General features: G+C 38.7%; 1 protein-coding gene across 1 annotated transcript; it reads left to right on the top strand.

The window, feature by feature from the left end:
- Window positions 1-322: 322 nt before the first annotated feature.
- On the top strand, window positions 323-15,762 carry LOC108992583. The gene is made up of 2 exons (XM_018967175.2): window positions 323-475; window positions 12,917-15,762. Exons 1-2 carry the CDS (start codon window positions 469-471, stop codon window positions 15,004-15,006), a joined length of 2,097 nt encoding a protein of 698 aa, XP_018822720.1. The 5' UTR covers window positions 323-468; the 3' UTR covers window positions 15,007-15,762.
- Window positions 15,763-17,305: the final 1,543 nt, after the last annotated feature.

Here is a 17,305-nt window from a genome sequence, read left to right as displayed (position 1 = left end):
TGAAAATGTTTCATTTTATTTTATCTCATTTATTATTATTATTTTTTAATTTTTATATAAAATATAATAAATAATTTAATTTTTTTAAATTTTAAAATAATGATATTATTAAAAAATAATATTTAAATTTTATTTAAATTTAAATTTTAATCTAAATTTATATTATTTTAACTCACTATCTAAAATATAGAAAAAAAAAAAAAAGATTTACCGTGCAAATCTAAAATAACTCGGGAGAATTCTAGGCGAAAAAGTCGCGAGATGTAATACAAAAGAACAGGCATTAAACCGTTGCAGGTAACAATAAAATAAAAGTAATCGATGTGGGCAACAAAGTACAAAACGAAGACAGAGAAGCAGCAGAGTTCGTAGAGAGGGGGAGATATATAATCAGTGAGATACATCCGGAAGTTGTTGTTTCCGCGCGGAAAGATCTCAGTTCGCGAAGAAGCTCTCAACCGATTTGTAATGGAAGGTATGTTTTTCTCTCTCCAACCGTGATCTCTCTCTCTCTTGACTTCCGCTTTGACTGAGTTTTACTTTAGAAAGAACCCCGATTGACCCAATTTTCTTCCGTTCCTTTTACTTATAATTCTCTCGAGTTTCAAAGAATTTCTCGCTTGTTTTTTTTGGATTTGCTTTTGTTTCGTTTAGCGTGCAATGTGTGAGAATTCCCGACCCGACCCGACCGTGCTACATTTGCGCCTGTGAAATATGGAAATAAACAGTGGCGGTGTTCTATGGGCGAAGAGTTTTCAGTTCAATTGTGTTCCATTTGTAGAGTATGCGGAGGGGGAATTCTCATATGGGATCGGAGTTTACTTCCAAAAAATATAAGGCACGTAGACACGTTGATTTTAAAGTTGTTGTCAAAATGCTCTAGGTCAGTCCTTTACTAGTTGTTTGGGTCCTAGGTGATTCTTGGTTGCCCTGGTATATGGTTTATACAGTAGACCTTGGCTCTGCCCACCAATTGATGTAAAATATTTTTGGCGATAAATCCTTTTTTGACAAGTAAATTATAGCGATAAATTCAATCTGCGTGTTTCTTTGCAAGGCCACGTTTGAGTTTTTGTGGTTATTCATATAGAAATTCAACTTTAAAATTCATGAGTAGGATCCTGATATACGTAAATAATCGTGGTTTACTAGGGTTGAGGAGGCTTTGAAGAAAAATATTAGTAATAACTCAAAATGTTTCCTTCAATTTGACTCGGATAAAGATTGCAGGACCACTTTCTTACTAATAAAGTACCTGAAACTAGGTTCGAGGAGGCTTTGAAGAAAAATATTAGTGATGTCTCAAAATGCTTCCTTTGACTTGGAGTTTGATTGCAGAACCACATTCTTATTTGTAATAAATAAAGGTTTAGTGTGAGTTATTCAACCAGAATGATCTTACTCTTTATGGTAGGCCTTTTTTAATTTAATGCGGTTGTTCAATTCAAGAATTTGTAATCCTGATTTGAATATCATGTGCGAAGGTTTATGTTATTGAAAACAAATGTTAGATCTTTACATATGCAATTTAGTTTGGTAATTTTATTGGCTAATATCTCATTTTTAATTGATTAGGCTGTCTAATTAATTTGAGATATCTGCTTGTGTATATGCTATAATGTACTTTGGTGTTTATATATTGAGAAGAAAAAAAAAAGCTCATAAATACTGTAATTTTGTCTTTTTTTTTTCTAAGTAAACGATTGTATTGATAAGATGGTATACAAGAGGTATACAAGATGGTATACAAGAGGTAACACCTATCTAGGAAGAAGCAAATGAAACAAGAAAATCATCAACATCAAGGCCATTAAAATCTATAGCTATGGCCCATAGAAATAAAGTCCTAATAAAAAGAGATCTTAGTTCCTCTATTGTGCGCTCCTTGTCTTTGAACGTTTAGTCATTTTGCTCTTGCCTCAAGCACCACAGAATACAGATAGGAACCATCTTCTACACAATTTTGATTTGTGGAATACCTCCTATGTTTGTCTAGCTGGCCAACAATGCAGCCACTATGGTGGGCATCACCCAAGCTAGCCCTAATCTACAAAACACTTCATCCCATAGCGCTCTAGCAAGCTCACAATGTAGTAAGAGGTGATCCGCAGTCTCACCATTTTTCTTACACATGCAACACCAATCTACTATGATCGCCCTGCATTTCCGCAAGTTATCCGTCATCAAATTCTTACCCAGAGAAGCTGTCCAAGCAAAGAATGCCACTTTGAGAGGTGCCTTATTTCGCCAAATCATTCTCTATGGAAACTGATTGTTTTGTGGCTGTGTGAGAGACTTATAGAAGGAGCAAGCCGAGAATATACCTTTGCCTGTGGGTATCCACCACAACGTATTAGCTCCTTGAGTGTTCAGTTTCATGTAATATAAGAGACTAAAAAAGTCCTCAAAGTTTGCAACTTCTCAATCTTGGCCTCCCTAGTGAAGTTGATGTTCCATTGGACTTGATCCCTAGATATCGCCATAAGATTAGGCACTGAAGCGTCTTTCTCACATGTAACCTAGAAAACTGAAGGGAATAAGTCCTTAGGGCATTATTCCCACACCATAGGTCGCTGTAGAATTTTATTCTAGAGCCATCTCTTAACATGAGTCTTGTATGATGACTAAAAACCCCCACCCTCGTCTAATGTGCTTCCAAACTCCCACCCCATCAACCCCACTTATCTTTTTAGTGCACCAACCCTCCCACCCCCCACATGCCTCCATATTTACAGTCAATCACCGATTTCCATATAGCTTCTAGTTCCATATTATATCGCCACAACCATTTTCCGAGTAAATGCCGATTGAAAATCCTTAGGTTTCTAAGTCCCAGCCCTCCAGAGGATAATGGAGAGTATACCTTGTCCCAACTGATTAGATGGAATTTGAAGTCATCCCTTATGCTGCTCCAAGGGAAATCATGATGAAGTTTCTCAATCCGGGTCGCCACACTTGCTGGAATTGAGAATAGAGATAGAAGATACGTTGGTAGATTAGATAGGGTACTATTGATTAAGTTGATCTTGCCACCTTTCGACAAGTACAGTCTCTTCCAACCTGCCAATCTACGTTCTATCTCCTCGATCATTGTATCCCATATTGATTTAGCCCTTGAGGTAATTTATGGGAAGAGCGGAAACCTTACATCCAAGAGTGTTAGCCAGCTGCCAGATGTTACGAACATTGCCAACTGGCACCAGCTTTGATTTGTCAAAATTCACTTTCAAATTTGATGCCGCTTCAAAATAGAGTAGAAGCTCTCAGTGCCCAAATATGATTTTGGTTTGCCTCACAAAATATTAGTGTATCATCTGCAAATAGTAAGTGAGAAATGTTAGGAGTATCCCTATTGGGGTCACCAACCAAGAATCTGCCACAAATACATTATTAACTAAAGCTGTTATCATTTTACTAAGCGCCTCCATGACAATGATAAAAAGGAGTGGGGATAACGGATCTCTTTGTCTTAGGGCTCGAGAGCTGTTAAAGAAACCAGCTGGACTACCATTCACCAAAACTGTAAACTTCCTCGTTGCTATACACCATCTGATCCACGAACACCATCTCTTCCCAAATCCACACTTCCCAAGTAAGTAAAGTAAGAAATCTCAATTAACATGATCATAAGCCTTCTCCACATCCAACTTACATAGGATCCCTGTATTTATGGATTTCTGATTTATGTCAAGAACATTTTCATTCGTTCAATTTTTGCAAGGGGAGATGTTATTTGGTATTTCCTCTTAAAGTAGCATACACCCTCTGTTAATTGGGGTTTACCATCTACTCAACTCCATAAGGGAGGCTGGCTGTTGTTTATGGTAGTCAAAATGCCTGGCTAAGCCCAGGGGATGAAAATGCTGTTAGGTGTTTTCCACGGGTGCTATATGAGCTTATGTTTTTCGAGCTGCATGCTATATGTAAAAGGTGGCACAGATAATCGAGGTGAAGCAGTTCCTTTATAACCAATTATTTTTCTAGGAAAGGAAAGAATTTAGAGTACAGACTTTTTGAAATCAACCTCTGCTAATATTGCGAGATTATTTGTGTGATACCCCTATGATGACAAACTGTTAAAGAGAAGCATTGGTTTTGAATATGCTTTTTGCAACATATGCAAGATTTAATGATAACATGTCGTTGATGTAAAATGGATAGCACAATAAGTTTAAAGCCAATACTTAGAACACCGAAAAGTGACATGGGTGTATATGTGCATGTGTAGAGTGCAAGAGACTTGTCTCCTGGAAGTTGTATATGTCTACATTCTTATTCTTATCCTTTGAAAAACAACCTGTATCATTGTCTGAAAGTGTAATAGATGATCTAATGATATATGCTAATGGAGTGATTGTGGTCCCACATCTCCTATTTGTTACACTTGGCCATAATTTGCTAGATAACTAAGAATCTTCCTTTTTTTTTTACTGGTACGGGTGCCCGGAACAAAGTCCCAACTAATCCTGAGGGTGAATAGGCCATTGACAAGGAGTTTTCCGCAAGCGCACATTGGATAATACAAGGAAAAATTTCTCTAGTCCGATGGCCCCTAGAAATGTTTGCACCCAAGGTTCGAGCCTTAGACTTGGAGGAAACATACCACCAAGACCAAGGCTCTTAGGTTGCGTTTGGATAGTGAAGTGATATCAGATATTCTGTGAATGGTAGTGAAGAAGTAGTGAAAAAGTAATGATAAAATATTGAATAGTAGTGAATAGTAGAAAAGAGTAGTGAAAAATAGGTGAAAAGTAATGATAAAATAATTAATAGTAGTGGGAACACTCCACTACCCAAACGGAGCCTTAGCCCAACGGGTTAACTAAGAATCTTCTTCTTTATTAGAGCGTTCATTTTGGGGGACAGGCTTCTTTGTTTCCCATCCAAAATAGTTGGTAATTTGATCCATGAAAAAGGCATGCAATTGTTTGTCTGCTTTTTCTATTGGTTGGTATGGTCACTATTTTCAGAATGAACTTTATATGCATCAATCAAATATCTTGAATAAAAATACTGAGACAATGTATAAGATTTTTTATACATCTGTAACACCCCATTCCCCTAGGATTAAGAATAACATCATTTTTCTGAAATTGAGGGATCCAGAGTGCTACTAACGTTGTCTTTAAAATTTTCTTCTGAAGCGTTAGAGACAAAATATTCCATGTAATAAATAGTCATTCTTTATTAAAATGTTTTTTTATAAGTAATAAGAAATTTTATTGACTAGTAAATAGGTATAACCCAAGTACACATGAAATATACAAGAAAAAACACCTAAATACAAGCTTGGAATTAGAATAGGCTAAAAGCAAATAATGAAAATTGTCTCCATTCAATAAATGAGCCTTTGCCCAAATACACAAAGTACCAAAGAAAATCTCTCTAAGTTCTCCCATCGAATGTTCTCTATCTTCAAAGCACCGCTCATTTCTTTCCAACCACAAACACAACATCAAACAAAGGGATCATCCTCCAAATAGCAGCAATGCGGTTATTCCCTTTAAAACATTGATAACAAGCTAAAAGATCTACCACTTGCTTAGCCAAGCAATACCCATTCTACCCAAAATCTCATCCCAAAAATTCTTAGCCACCTTGCAATGAAGAAATAAGTGGTCAACAGATTCACAATCTCTTTTACATATGAAGCACCAATCCACAACGATTAGTCCATGCTTTTTGTGAGGACCGTGCTGAAGCAAGGGAAGAGATTCTCTCTCGAGGACAAAAGGCGGGCAAGGAGGAAGTTAGGTGAGCAAAGTGTAGCTAGTCCAAGTGAAGGGCGAGCGGCACTATGTAGAAAGCTTGGCTGACACTGTTCAGCATTGGGTGATAAAATGACTTTTCACCCTAAGCCAGGTGGGCAAATGATGTGATGACCATAGAAGGGCAGGCAATAGGCAAGGACAAGTTGGATGCAAATGTGGGAGTTTTTCGTGATAACCCGGAGGTGCTCAGAGGGTGGCAAGTGTTGTACATCTGGAGTGAGCATGCGGAGGAAAGATTACGAACCTGCAAGCCATACCATCAGATCTAAGAAGGTATGGTCCAGCTCCACATGGGAGATCTTATTAGGGAAGGACTGCGAGATTGGACGTAAGGCGAGCTGCAGGAATGTGCTTGCCTCATCCCATCAGTCATTTGTAGGGGTGTCAATATGTGACACGACCCATTAACCCAACATGAACACGACACGATAAAAGCGGGTTAGGGTTTACCCTTAACGGGTTCGGGTCAAAACGGGTTGACCCGTTAAGACACGATAGCTTAACGGGTTGATAACAGGTCAACCCGTTATAACCCGTTATGACCTGTTAAGAAAATTAAAATTACAATTATACCCTTCTACCTAAAAAATAAAATTGTTGGGATTTTAATTTCAATATTTTTATTGTTTAGATTGTAATTTTGGACTTGTAGTTAGTTTTATATTTTTTATTGATATTGTGATTTTAACATTTATATAAAATTATGCTAAACTTAACTAGATTAAAGAGGTTAATTTTGGGTTTGTTTCAATCCATTTACATAAATAGGTCAAAACAGGTTGACACGACATGACCCGTTATGTTATTGGGTCGTGTTAGGGTTTGAGATTTTGACACGATAAGCTTAACGGGTCGGGTTAGGGTTGATCTATATAGTATAATATACATGTCTTGACACGATACGAACACGACCCGTTAACACCATTTGACACCCCTAGTCATTTGGTCTTTGCCATTCTTCAAGGCCAGAGGGTAAATAAACGGCCGAGATCAAAGGTATCTCATCCAGCATACCCGGAGTTAGACAGACATCAAGTGTTTACTCTTTTCTCTAGTAAGAGTTTTCAAGAAAACAAGTGACTTCAAAGCTTGCGACAAAAGGATTGACACCAACATGACTGTAGTGTTTGAAATACTATTAAGGTAGGTTAGTTTCTACGACCATACTGGGAATATGAGGGTGATTCCTCGTCATGCTTGTATAATTGAGATTTATCCTGAGGGTAGTTCCTCGCCATGACTATGAATATATGTGTTTCTGCCCAGAGTGTGATTCCTCACGATGCGTAAATATGTGTTCACAAATTTGTTTACATGAAGCTGTGCATGCATATTCATTTCCATTGTCTCTCTTTAATAGTACTGTCATGGGTTTTAACTTATTAGGATTTCTTAGAAGTCTCACTATGGTGGTCCCACCTACGGTTTCGTTTACCGGAGCCATAGATCTTGATGCATATGTAGCCTAGGCAGAGTTTCCCAAGGAAGGACCAACCCGACCCGTGAAATAGATACGGAGGCCTGTCTCTATTTAGTAACTATTTATGCTTGTTAAGATGTTTAGTTTAGTTAGGCGATAGGCTATGTATGGTTCCTTGTATTTTGATTTAAGCGATGATTTAATGATGGTGTGCAATATTATTTGAGAAGTAACAATGGCATATGGATATTACCATTGAAGGATAATTTTTACTGGTACAATTGACATTCATTCTTGACTAATCCCTTTACTTATTTCCGCTGCGTTATATATATTTCGCTTGCCGTGTGTTCTATTTGAGAATGCACTCCTAGCCCCGAGTCAGATCTGGGGTGTTGCCTACTGGCTAGCACCTCTAGCACTTCGGATCCTCGCTAAGTACGTTACCCAGGAACGAGGGCACCACACTTTCTTAAATTATCTGTGGTCAAAATCTTTCCAAGGGGTGAACCAACAGAAAAATGCAACCTTACTAGGCACTTTAGATCTCCAAATGCATTTCCAAGGAAATTTATTGACACAATACAAGTCAACGGGTTATAGAAGGAGCTAACTGAAAATCTGGAATTTCCTGCATGGATCCACAACAAACTATCATCTCTTCCTTAACCAATCTTCATATCATATAACATTCCAAAAAAATCAGAAACAATATTCACTTCCCAATCATGCACATCTCTTATAAAATTTACATTCCATTGAAGAGCGTTATTTGAAAAAATAAAAGAATAAGCTACAACTACTTCTTGATGTCTTGTAATCCTAAAGAGAGAAGGAAAAATATTCTGAAGAGTCATATCTCCAGACCAAGTATCATGCCAAAAACAAATCGTAGTTCCACCACCCACCTTGAATTTATTATGGCTAACAAATTCCCCCCAGCTATTCCTAATAGTTTTCCACAAATCTACTCCATATACTCCTCTAACTTAATTAGAACACTAACTCCCCCACACCCTCCCATATTGCACACATCAATAATATTCCTCCATAGCGCATCCCTTTCAAGATGATACCGCCGTAGCCATTTCCCAAGAAGAGCTTTGTTGAAAAGCTTCAATTTCGAACCCCCAATTCTCCACAAGAAACCAGTGAACAAACCTTATTCCAACTAACCAAATGAAACTTTCCTGCCTCCCCAATACCGCCCCACTGAAAATTCTGAAAAATTTTCTCCATTTATTAGCCACCCCTACAAGCAAAGGAAAAAGTGAAAGAAAATTGGTTGGAAGATTAGACAACATACTCCTAATCAAAGTAATTCTTCCCCCTCTAGACAAATAAATCATGTTCCAACCTATTAGCCTCCTCTCAATCTTAATCACACCATCACATATCATCAAAGATTTATTCAGCTCCCAAGGAAAGACCAAGATATTTCATAGGTAACGATGAGACCTTGCAACCCAAGATATTAGCCAAATCCAAAATATCCATAACATAACCCACAAGAACCATTTCTGACTTAGATAAGTTAACTCTAAGCCCATAAACAGCTTCAAAGCATAACAAAAGGGTTCTCAAAGAATGAAGATGATCATGATTAGTCTTATTGAAAATTAAAGTATCATCAGCAAAAAGAAAATTTGAGACTTTTATGCTATCCCGATAGCCATCTCCCACCACAAAACCTGACAAGAAACTCTCATCCATCGCCGCTTCAATCATTCTACTCAAAGCATCCATTACAATGGCAAAAAGAAAGGGACACAAAGGATCCCATTGTCTCAAACCACGAGAACTATTGAAGAAACCAACTGGGGAACCATTCACCAAAATGGAAAATCTGACTGTCAAAATGCAATGCCTAATCCACAAACACTGCTTCTCTCCAAAACCATATCTCCAAGGTAAATACAAGAGAAACTCCCAGTTAACATGGTAATAAGCCTTTTCCATGTCCAATTTTACAAGAACACCAGAGTCGTCTGATCTGATTCTACTCTCCAAACATTTGTTAGCAATTAATACCAAATCAAGAATTTGTCTAACCCTGACAAATGCATTCTGTGATTTCAAAATAATCTTTTCTATCACCACACTTATACGGTTAGTTAGTACCAATAATCTTATACACCCCATTGACCAAACTAATGGGACGAAAATCCCTCATCTCCACAGTACCCACCTTTTTAGGGATAAGGGCAATAAGTGTAGCATTAAGACTTCTCAAATTTTATAAACGACTGAAATTTAAGAAAAACCTTCATAACATCCTCTCACACAATATCCCAACAAGCTTGGAAAAATGCCATGGAAAAACCATCCGGGCCCGGAATTTTATCCCTCCCTTCCTTTAACCACATCAAGAACTTCCTCTTCTTCAAAAGCTCTCTCCAACCACTGTACACTGGACTGGTCAATGGACTAAAAAACCAACCCATCCAATTCAGGTCTCCAAGTATATTCTTTCTGAAAAAGCTTTTCATAAAAGTTCACAATATGATCCATAATAGCCAAATGATTCGAAAGAATACAATCACTTGTATGAATAATTTCAATAGCATTATTTCTTCTAAACAAATTAGCCATTTGGTAAAAAAACCTTCATACACTTGTCGCCTTCCTTCAACCATAGAGCTCGAGATTTTTGCCTCCAAGAAATTTTCTCCAAAAGAATGATCTTCTCTAATTCAGCAACCACCCTTTTTTTCTCTCCTTATCCTGTTCTGAGATTTCTCCCAACACCTCCTGTTCCTACGTAACCTGCAGCTGCTCCATAATATGCTTCCTCTTACTTAACATATTCCCAAAAACCTCCACATTCCATTTCTTCAAGTCATTTTTTAAAGCTTTAAGTTTTCCAGCCAAGACAATGCAGTGTACCAGAAAAATTATACAAAGACCACCAAACCCTCACCCTATCCACAAAGCCGTCATCCTCCAACCAAATTTTCAAATTTAAAATACATACGCCCTCCATTGGTGCCCCCACAATCCAAAATGATGGGAAAATTGTCTGAACATAACCTTGGAAGCATTCTGACATAAATCAGGAAAATGAACTTACCAAGAAGAAGAAACCAAAAATCTGTCCAATCTAGACCATGCCTTCCCATTGGACCATGTAAAATCACCACCAGCCAAAGGTAAATCAGTGAGGTCCATCTCAAATATAAGATTTGAAAAATCAGCCATAGCAGTATAGATGTGAAATCCCCCACTCGATCATTAGGGATCTGAGTAATGTTGAAATCCCCACCGAAACACCAAGGAATATCCCACCAACAACAAAGACTTGCCATTTCATCCCACAAAAATCTCCTACTACTATCCAAATTAGGACCATAAACGCCCACAAAAACCCGTTCGAAACCATCATCCACATTTTTCAAATGACACGCCACCAAATATTCTCCCACATATTCTTCTATCAATTCCACAACCCTCCTATCCCACATAACAACGGTACCACCCGATGCTCCATTTGAAACTAACACAACCTATCCCACATAATGACAATTCCACAAGATATTGATGATAGTTTGGTTAATAAATTTCAATTTGGTTTCCTGAAAACAAAGTGCATCGGCCCTCCAATTACAAATTAAATTCTTCACCACGAGTCGTTTACGAAAACCATTAAACCCTTGGACATTCCAAGAAATAATCTTTCGTTTCATAAATAACACTTAGCAGCCCGCTCCTTGATTAGATTACTGGTAGTTGTAACTCCAGGGGGTTGGCCCAAGTGGTGAAAGCCTTGGTCTTGGGGTATCACTCCCTTCAAGGTCCAAGATTCAACACCTCACAGGTGCAAACAATCCTTTGGGGTCACATCTCCTGGTGAAAAGCCAGCGATTTAACCAGTTCTATGTTGGGAAACTTCCTAGGGTGTGGTGCACGGGACCGGGATTTACTCTGCAGGGGTGGGTCCGAAGGGTCCTACTTGGAGAGGTTCCTCGACATAAAAAAAAAAAAAAAGAAAAAAAGAAAAAAAAAAAGATTACTGGTAGTTGGGATTTTATCATAAAATATCATCCAAAATAATAAGCCCTACGATCAACGCTCACTAGGCAGGGGCATTTACGTAACTTGATTCCTGGAGGTTAAGTCCAATCATATAAAGTTTTAACATTGGAGAGGAATAGAGAGGCCTAATGGGCTGAGTAGTCATGCGGCGTGGGGTGCAACCGTGTAATTGGCAAGGAGGAACAACGGTGGTTGGTCGGTTGTTTCTGCAGTGATCCTGATTGTCTACAACATAGGGTGGTGCCTGGTGAACAAGCTACGGGCTTCACGGTTGGTTTACTGTCTTCGGCTTGGTCTAGGTGGTTGGGAAGCAAGCTAGGGAGAGATGAGAGAGAAAGAGAGAGAAAATGAAGAGGGAGAGAGGAGACTCACGGTGTTGCAGCAACCAACAAGGCAGTGGGCCTGTGATGGTCGCTTGGTGCTTGGCGTCTCACGTGGGTGGCATCTGGTGGCTCACGGCAGTTGGATGATGGTGGCTTGCTCTGTTCTTGGTGTAGCAAACAGAGGACATTGGGCTGGGCAAGGCTGGGCTTCCGGTTTTGCTGCCTGGGGTGGCTGGGGCTGTTGGTGGTCTGTTTCACTTATGGGAAAATTGGGGCTGCATTGTTATCGCGTGAGGCTAGTTTCCGTTGTGGTTGGTGGTTATGGACGACGCAGATGTCTATGGGCTGGGTGGTGCAAGGTGGCAACGGTGTGGAGTGGCTTGCGGTTGATGTGGTGGTGGGTCTTGGACTAGTTCTCCTTCAAACCGAGGCTGGCATGTGGTGAACCAGGTGAGGTGTGGCAGCAAGGGGTGGGCATTGTATGGACTCAACAAATGGGTTGGGTCACTTGAAGGGTCCAACTAAAGTCTAGGGCTTGCCCTATAGTTTCATGGGCTAAGTCACTTAACAACCCTAGTGGCCCGATCTTAAATTCCAAAATGAACCCAACTCCTCCAATAAATACTTTTGGGCTTATAAATAATTCTTGGGCCTAATACTAATTAAATAGGGGCTTGTGGGAAACTCTTTTCCGAGGGCCTGTGCACCCTCGGGATTAGTCGGGACGCTACTCCCGGACACCCGGTGCCAATAAAAAAAATACTAAATAAATAGGGGCCCACTTGTTTCATAAATATTAAATTGGATTTAATCCAATTATTGGGCCCAATACAATTCCATAATACATCATAATAAATTTTGGGCCTATGGCCTATTCAAAAAAATCCAATAAACCTCAATAAATTAATAGCTCATGGGCTATTCCTAAATGATCCATTAAACATAATTAGGCCCAATAAAATGATCCTTGTTAAATCCCTAATATCATTGGATCGGGTTGTTACAACACCGCAAAACATTGTGTACACACACCCACACAATATTTGATACAAAAATCTTCAAATCTGTTCTGTTGTTTTTCTTATTCTGTGATGCTCCTTCATTTTTTTATATGGCTATAATTATTGGTGGCTGATATTTTCCAGAGAATGGGCACTGTATCTGATCTCTACTTATTACATATTTTGGTCAAGACAAAAGCTATGAAATAATGCGTTACTGTAATATTAAATAATTTTATGTATGACTTATTTTCTCTGGCCAAAGTTTTCTGCTGAAATTCTGTGATTGTTTGCTCCATCTTTTACATATCAATCAATCACTTTATGTTTGCACCTCATGAGAATTTGTGAACGCTTCATGTTTGACAGGTGATTTCCCAGACCAGGAGTCAGTGGGGTCTGGGACAAAAAGGTCTAGTGTATCATCTAGCAGTAGGTCTCGGAACCGCAAAGATTTTTTCCATAGATTTTTGGATAGTAAAGATCTGACTGTGAAACTTGAAGACTGGTTTGATTCGTTATCAGAAAAGTCAGCCGCAAAATCACCTGCCTTTGATGTTCCTTTTGAGTTAATAGAACTTCAAAAGTTTGATTATGCATTGGAAGGGATCACATTTCAGCAGCTGATTCGGATGCCCAATGCTGTTTATGCTTCTACTTCTGATGCTGTAGAAGCAACTGCTTATCTTGCTATTGAAGACTTTTTACATGCTAGTGTGAAGGGCTTGTGGGAGGCATTTTGGAGTCAGGATGAACCTATGCCTTTCTCTGTTGCCTGTCTGTCCAATGCTAACTTGAAATTCTGCCAGGCCGAGAAGGCCATTGCTAATGGTAAGCTTGGAAATCTTTGTGCCACTGGTATAATGCTAAAAAACCCTAGGCATCCCAGCGGGTCGTGGGACCATGTTCTTGAACTGGCTCTTATGAGACCTGATATTGGAAGCCTTGCTGGGGATAGTGAGCGGCAGCCTTCTCTTTCTGTTATAGGGGAGGCCCTATTCTATGCTCTTCGTATACTACTATCAAGAAGCTTAAGCAGATTGAGTTTCTCTGAGAGTTCAAATACCGTCTTTGTTCTTCTTGTTGATTCTCAACATGGTGGGGTTGTAAGAGTTGAAGGAGACATATTTAAGTTGGAATATGATGTTAATAATGTTTATGAATGTGCTGCTAATTGGATAAAAGACCATGCTAGAATTGCAGTCTCTCCGGTTGATCGGATCTGGAACAAGCTAGGAAATGCAAATTGGGGAGATCTGGGTGCTCTACAGGTACTCTTTGCAACCTTCCACTGTATCATGCAGTTTGCTGGAATGCCCAAGCACTCTATTGAGGATTTAGCTGTTGACCATGGTTCTCGCCTTCAAACAAGGAGAGTGGAGAGGCAGTTGGAGGATACCAGAGTGAATGGGAATGGCCTATTTCGTTACCAGCAGCACACTGTTTCCCCTGAAATTGTTGAAGTTCAAGAAGATTCCAATAATATTCGGTCTGAAGAGGTAATGAAGTTGGAAGTAGGATCCACATTATGGTTGGAGGATTCCAACTGGCAAAAGGGTTATCAGATTAACGAATTGCTGAACTGTGCTGAATTTTCATATTACATTGCATCTCCTCTGGAAGACCCAGGAAAAAGTCTGTTTCTATATGTTGGTTCTCATCCTTATCAGCTGGAACCAGCATGGGAAAATATGAATTTATGGTATCAGGTTCAGAGACAGACTAAAATATTGACCATTATGAAACAGAAAGGTCTCTCTTGCAAATATTTGCCACAATTAGGTGCATCTGGCAGGATTATTCACCCTGGTCAGTGTCAAAGACCCAGCTCGGGAGGAAACTGTGACCACCCTTGGTGTGGCACCCCAATTCTTGTGACCAGCCCGGTTGGTGAAACTGTGGCCGAAATGATTAGTGAAGGTCGATTCGGTTCAGAGGAGGCAATCAGGTGTTGTCACGATTGCTTGTCTGCACTTTCAACAGCTGCCCGTGCTGGAATTCGGCATGGAGACATCAGGCCAGAGAATGTAATTTATGTCAGGTCCGGTGTGAGGTATCCGTATTTTGTCCTTATTGGCTGGGGACATGCTATTCTTGAAGATAGGGACCGCCCTGCATTGAATCTTCATTTCTCGTCCACTTTCGCTCTTCAGGAGGGAAAGTTGTGCTCAGCTTCAGATGCAGAGAGCCTGGTTTATATGCTTTATTATTCGTCTGGTGGTACTTTTCCCGACCTGGATTCTGTTGAGGGTGCATTGCAGTGGAGAGAGACCTCTTGGTCGAGGAGGTTGATTCAGCAGAAGCTTGGTGATGTCTCAACCGTGTTGAAGGCATTTGCTGATTATGTTGACAGTCTTTGTGGGACACCATATCTGATGGACTATGATATATGGCTAAGAAGGTTAAAGAGAAATATTCGTGAGGAGGACCATGGTAAGGAAATTGACATATCAAGCTAGGATATTTTTCCTTTGGCTAATGGTAAAATGAATCCCCTAGATCACTTTTATCATTATCTAGTTCTAATTGTGATTGATATGGATTTCTGGTGGAAGTCTCTGAAACATGAAATCATTTAAATACATGCAAGGATCCGGAGTTTGTTTTCCTTCAGACAGAAATGTTGGGGTTTAAAATACAAGAATGGTTTGGTTACTTCCTCCGTGAAGCAGCTCAATCATAATCGTCTCTTCTGAGTGTGCGCTGTGCTGTCCCCATCTTGGATATCTCTTGCACGGCTTTCTGGTATATGCATCGATGAGTTGAAGTGTCGGTTATTCAGAATGATCTCTGGTTATAGTTGGTTCTTGGACTCTGTTCAGAAATTATCTGGCATATATTTGCAATGAAGCACACTACTTATGCAGGGGATCAGATGGCTTTTAGCTCTTGCGAGTTTCTTATTGCTAGATGCTGTATTGAGTGCAACCATTCCCATGTAAAGAAATGAATCATACAGATTGCCCTGAAGTTGGTCTAATTGTTGAGGTATGAGATTGGACTCGAGTAGTCTGCTTTGTTCAGGTAGCAACCTCGTCTGTAAATGTGTTAGTCCCTTTCCGTGTACTTTTATTTTAATTTTGCGGGTGGGATGCGACTGTGGAGGGTTTGAGGGCGGGAAGGTCCATGGGATTTTATCAAGCCCTTAGATCGGGCAATATTTGATCATTTGAGCCTCTATTCTTTATTTCAAATTGACCGTTCGGCGTTTAGAATATCATCTTACTTTCTGCCATTTACTACCCCTTATGATCTGTTCGCAATTTGTCTGTTCAGGTATGCTGTAAACATTATCTTGCCAGACGAGGTAGGTTTGGTTATGATTCGGTAGTTTGCATAGGCATAGGGTTATTTGGATATCGATTAGCCTAGTTTGAGTATTTGAGAATATTTTCATAATACCTCATTATTATTCATTATTTTATTACGAGCAACATAAGATCATGGAAAATGATAGGATTACTACCCTCTTACTACTCATTTACTACTTTTTTTATATTTGATTTTTTTTATAATTTTTTATTTTACTTAATAGTTAAGGAAGTGATAATTAGTAAATTTATATATTTTTTTAATTTTTTCTTAATGATTAAGGATGTTAAAAAAATACTTAAAATAAAATGATAAAAAAATAAAAACACTACAAGTAGTAGATGGGTAGTAAATAGGTAGTAAGCCTATCACTACGCCAAAAATAAGACCCAACTGAGAATTACCTTTAGCCTTCTGAAACCATAATCTCGTTCTCTAAAACCATGTTTGCTGTTCTAGAAAGCTTATTCCCATCACTACTGAACTATACTTCCAAACTTCCAAGGCAAAGCTTCTGGAACTAAACACATGATCATGATCCAAAGACTCCTCCGAAGGCAGGTAACAATAGTTTACACATTGATGCCAAAGGAATATGAAGCATTTTGTGATTCCAAGCCCATCTATGCAACCCATCTTCTCTCCTCGAGATCCAAAGTGATTCCAAGCAAATGTGGTGAAAAAGAACCCCCCTTCTGTCTGCTCTCCAGATTGGAATATCTGTGACAAATTTGACAAACCAAATCCACACCAAAAAGCCTTTGCAAGTAAGCCAAGTTCCACCCCTTTGAAACCACATCAAACACCTGTAAGCAGTAGAGCCGTGAAGGAAGTTCCGCGTGAGCTTTCTTAGCCTTGTTTGTTTTCGCAGATGAGAAGAGTTGAGATTAAAATTAAAAGTTGAATAAAATATTATTAGAATATATATTTTTAAATATTATTTTTATTTTGAGATTAAAAAAATTAAATTGTTTATTTTATTTTGTGTAAAAATTTAAAAAAATTATAATAATTAAATGAGATGAGAGGAGTTGTGAAAACAAACGAAACTTAACCTCTAGTAAATCCATAATCACAAGCCCATCTTCGACAGGTTTACAAATTTTGTTCCAAGCAATTTTATTTTCTGTTTGACCTGCGATCCTTTTCTGTTTGACCATTTGTTTCAAATAAGATCTGATAACGACAGTCATTTAAGCAAACTCGTTATTTACTTAATAAGTAATTTTATCCCAAATTCCCAAATAGAATAATATTAACAAACTATAAAGATATTAAAAAAGAGTAATGCTACTTATTATCTATTTTCTCATCATCTTATAATATAGTATTAGACGATTAGAGACTATTCATTATATTTCACTTGTGAACCTATTATTTAATGCCATGTCACGAGAGATGAAATGATGATGATGAATAAATTTTTTCTAAAAAATGAAAAAATCT

The sequence above is a fragment of the Juglans regia genome, chromosome 4 (assembly GCF_001411555.2).
Source record: "Juglans regia cultivar Chandler chromosome 4, Walnut 2.0, whole genome shotgun sequence".
Lineage (NCBI taxonomy): Eukaryota > Viridiplantae > Streptophyta > Magnoliopsida > Fagales > Juglandaceae > Juglans > Juglans regia.
This window is presented reverse-complemented; position numbering and strand designations above follow the sequence as displayed.